The sequence below is a fragment of the Eimeria mitis genome, genomic scaffold (genome assembly GCF_000499745.2).
Source record: "Eimeria mitis Houghton genomic scaffold, Emh_scaff2658, whole genome shotgun sequence".
NCBI classification, from domain to species: Eukaryota; Apicomplexa; class Conoidasida; order Eucoccidiorida; family Eimeriidae; genus Eimeria; species Eimeria mitis.
The window spans coordinates 4,449-7,561 of NW_013571001.1; the positions used below are offsets into that span (position 1 = coordinate 4,449).

General features: G+C 46.5%; 2 protein-coding genes across 2 annotated transcripts in view; one reads left to right on the forward strand and one right to left on the reverse strand.

Annotated features, from left to right (window-relative positions):
* EMH_0056950 (uncharacterized protein) overlaps positions 1 to 479 on the reverse strand; it is a gene marked incomplete at both ends in the record, with an annotated part of 3,767 nt that extends 3,288 nt beyond the window's left edge. Inside the window, one exon of the mRNA XM_013497414.1 lies at positions 83 to 479. Coding sequence (XP_013352868.1) covers positions 83 to 479 — 397 coding nt within the window. The remainder of the gene's footprint in view (positions 1 to 82) is intronic.
* Positions 480 to 1,604: 1,125 nt separating this feature from the next.
* Positions 1,605 to 2,624, forward strand: EMH_0056960 (uncharacterized protein; the record flags this gene model as incomplete). The annotated part of the gene is made up of 1 exon (XM_013497415.1): positions 1,605 to 2,624. The coding sequence occupies one exon, from the start codon at positions 1,605 to 1,607 to the stop codon at positions 2,622 to 2,624; it is 1,020 nt and encodes a 339-aa protein (XP_013352869.1).
* Between the last annotated feature and the right edge of the window lie 489 nt (positions 2,625 to 3,113).

A 3,113-nucleotide genomic window follows, 5' to 3' on the forward strand; every position in this document is an offset into this window, starting at 1 on the left:
AGCAGGTTAAAATCAGCAGCAAATAAATCATTATATGCAAAACCAGAAAACTGTTCTGCTGCTGTATATGCCATCCAGATACTTTCTTCATCTGCTGCTGCTGCTGCTGCTGCTGCTGCTGCTGCTGTTTCTGCTGCTGTCGCTGCTGTGCCTGCTGCTGCTGCTGCTGCTGTGTCTGCTGCTGTGTCTGCTGCTGCTGCTGCTGCTGCTGCTGCCTCTGCTGCTGCGTCTGCTGCTGCTGCATTGTGACATGCTGCTGTGTTTTCATCCGCTGCTGCAGCACCTGCAGCAGCAGCAGCAGCAGCAGCAGCTGCTGCTGCTGCTGCTGCTGGTGTTGCCGTTGTTGCCTTTCCCTCTGTTGCTGCTGCTCCTGTTGCTGCTGCTGTTGCTGCTGCTGCTGCTGCTGCTGCTGCTGCTGCTTCTTTGAGGCGGTGTGTCTGGGGGGCGGGGGCCCTCGACCCGAGAGCAGGCCGCGGCATAGTGTGACACACAAACCCTAAACCCTAAACCCTAAACCCTAAACCCTAGAACCCTAAACCCTAAACCCTAAACCCTAGGTCTGCAAGGAGAAGGGATCGGGTGGGGGGGAGCGATCCCCGGTGTTGGGGTTGGAGGGAGAGAGAGAACAACACTAGGGTTTAGGGTTTAGGGTTTAGGGTTTAGGGTTTAGGGTTTAGAATATGCAGAGTAAAACATAAAAAGAAAAAAAACAAGTAAAGGGTTTAGGGTTTAGGGTTTAGGGTTTGTGTCGCAGCTACGCCCCCCGTTGTTCCGTGTATGTAAACCCTAAACCCTAAACCCTAAACCCTAAACCCTAAACCCTAAACCCTAATTTGATAGAAGGTTTGTGTATCTGCTCTAATAACTATATAAAAAAGGGTTTTACTTTTTCTTTGTTCATCAATATTTTAGGGTTTAGGGTTTAGGGTTTAGGGTTTAGGGTTTAGGGTTTAGGGTCTCGATACGACAGGAGCTGGCTACCAGCAGCAAACAGCAGCAGCAGCAGCAGCAGCAGCAGCAGATGAATTTGTTGCTGTAGGAGTTGCTGCTGCTATCATCTTTTATATAAATATATATTTTATGTTTTGTTGTATTTCTTTGGATTGATTCGCTGAGGGTTTAGGGTTTAGGGTTTAGGGTTTAGGGTTTAGGGTTTAGGGTTTAGGGCTGGAGCGCTCTCCAGCACCTGCCTCTTCACACCCTCTCCCCTTCTTCTTTTTAATTTTCTTTTTATTTATTTTTATCTTCTCTACTCGTTTGCTGCTGTCACAGCAGCAGCAGCAGCAGCAGCAGCAGCGGCAGCAGCGGCAGCAGCAGCGGCAGCAACAATACCAACTGCAACAGCAGCAGAAGCAGCAGCAGCAGCAGCAGCAGCAGCAGCAGCAGCAAAGCACCCGCCGGGATCACAGTGTCCAGGATGTAACTGCAGCAGCAGCAGCAGCAGCACAGCAGCAGCAGCAGCAGCAGCAGCAGCAGCGGCAGCAGCAGCTCTGTCTTCTCGCCCTCGGGCCTAAAGGGTTCCCTGCTGCAGCAGCAGCAGCAGCAGCAGTAGCAGCAGCAGCAGCAGCAGCAGCAGCAGAAAAAGAACAACAAAAACAGTGGAGATGATTTGGCCTTCAGCTGTGCAGCAGTATCTGCTGCTGCTGCTGCTGCTGCTGCTGCTTGCTGCAGCAGCAACAAACAGCAACTTTGCTGCTGCAGCAGATGAGCTGCTGGAGCTGCCTAAGCGTCGACCCAAAGACGCAGCAGCAGCAGCAGCAGCAGCAGCAGGAGCAGCAGGAGAAGCAGCAGCAGCAGGAGAAGACGAAGAAGAGGAAGCAGATGCAGCAGCAGCAGATGCAGCAGCAGCAGATGCAGCAGCAGCAGCAGCAGCAGCAGCAGCAGCAGAGGAAGAAGAAGAAGAGACAGAAGATGAAGAAGAAGAGACAGATGAAGACGAAGAAGACGATGAAATAAATTCTGATGATGATGGGTTTGCTGCTGCTGCTGCTGCTGCTGCTGCTGCTGCTGCTGCAGCAGGAGGGTCTTCAAGAGGAGGAGGAACAGCAGCAGCAGCAGCAGCAGAAGCAGCAGCAGCAGAAGCAGCAGATGAAGCAGCAATAGATGAAACTGCTGCAGCAGCAATACACCCCTCTCTTATTGATGCTGCTTTTCCTTCTGTATCTGCTGCTGCAGCAGCAGCAGCAGAAGCAGCAGCAGCAGCAGCAGCAGACGCAGAAGAAGATGAGGATGAAGAAATAGCATCTGCTGCTGCAGCAGGTAGAGGTGCAGCAGCAGCAGCAGCAGCAGCAGGAGCAGCAGGAGGAGCAACACCAGCAGCAGCACCACCACCAACAGCAGCAGCAGCAGCAGCAGCAGCAGCAGCAGCAGCAGACAGAGGGAGAAAGGGTGCAGCGGCTATTATGGAGGGTCTGAAGCAGCAGCAAGCAGCAGCAGCAGTTGATGCTGCTGCTGCAGCAGCAGATAGAATATCTTCTTTAGCTGAGGAAGCAAAGCTGCTGCTTGGTGCTGCAGCAGCAGCAGCAGCAGCAGCAGATAAAAAAGAAGACAAAGACACCACCATCAGCAACAGAGATACGCTAGATAATACTAAACTTCTTCTCGATGAAGAACTAAACAAGTAAGCTTTTTTATTTTATTTATTTTATTTATTTTATTTATTTTATTTTGTTTATTTTATTTTGTTTATTTTATTTTGTTTATTTTATTTTGTTTTGTTTTATTTATTTTTTATTTATTTACTTTATTTATTTATTTATTGATAATACTAAACTTCTCCTCGATGAAGAACTAAACAAGTAAGCTTTTTTTATTTTATTTATTTTATTTAGTTTATTTATTTTTTCTTTTTATTTATTTATTTTTTTTATTTATTTTATTTTGTTTTATTTATTTATTTATTTTGTTTTATTTTATTTATTTATAGATAACACTAAACTTCTTCTCGATGAAGAACTAAACAAGTAATCTTTTATTTTGTTTTAGGGTTTAGGGTTTAGGGTTTAGGGTTTAGGGTTTAGGGTTTAGGGTTTGTGTATGCTGCGCCCCAAAACATGACTATCTTTTTTTTTTTTTTTTTTTTTTTTTTTTTTTTTTTTTTTTTTTTTTTTTTT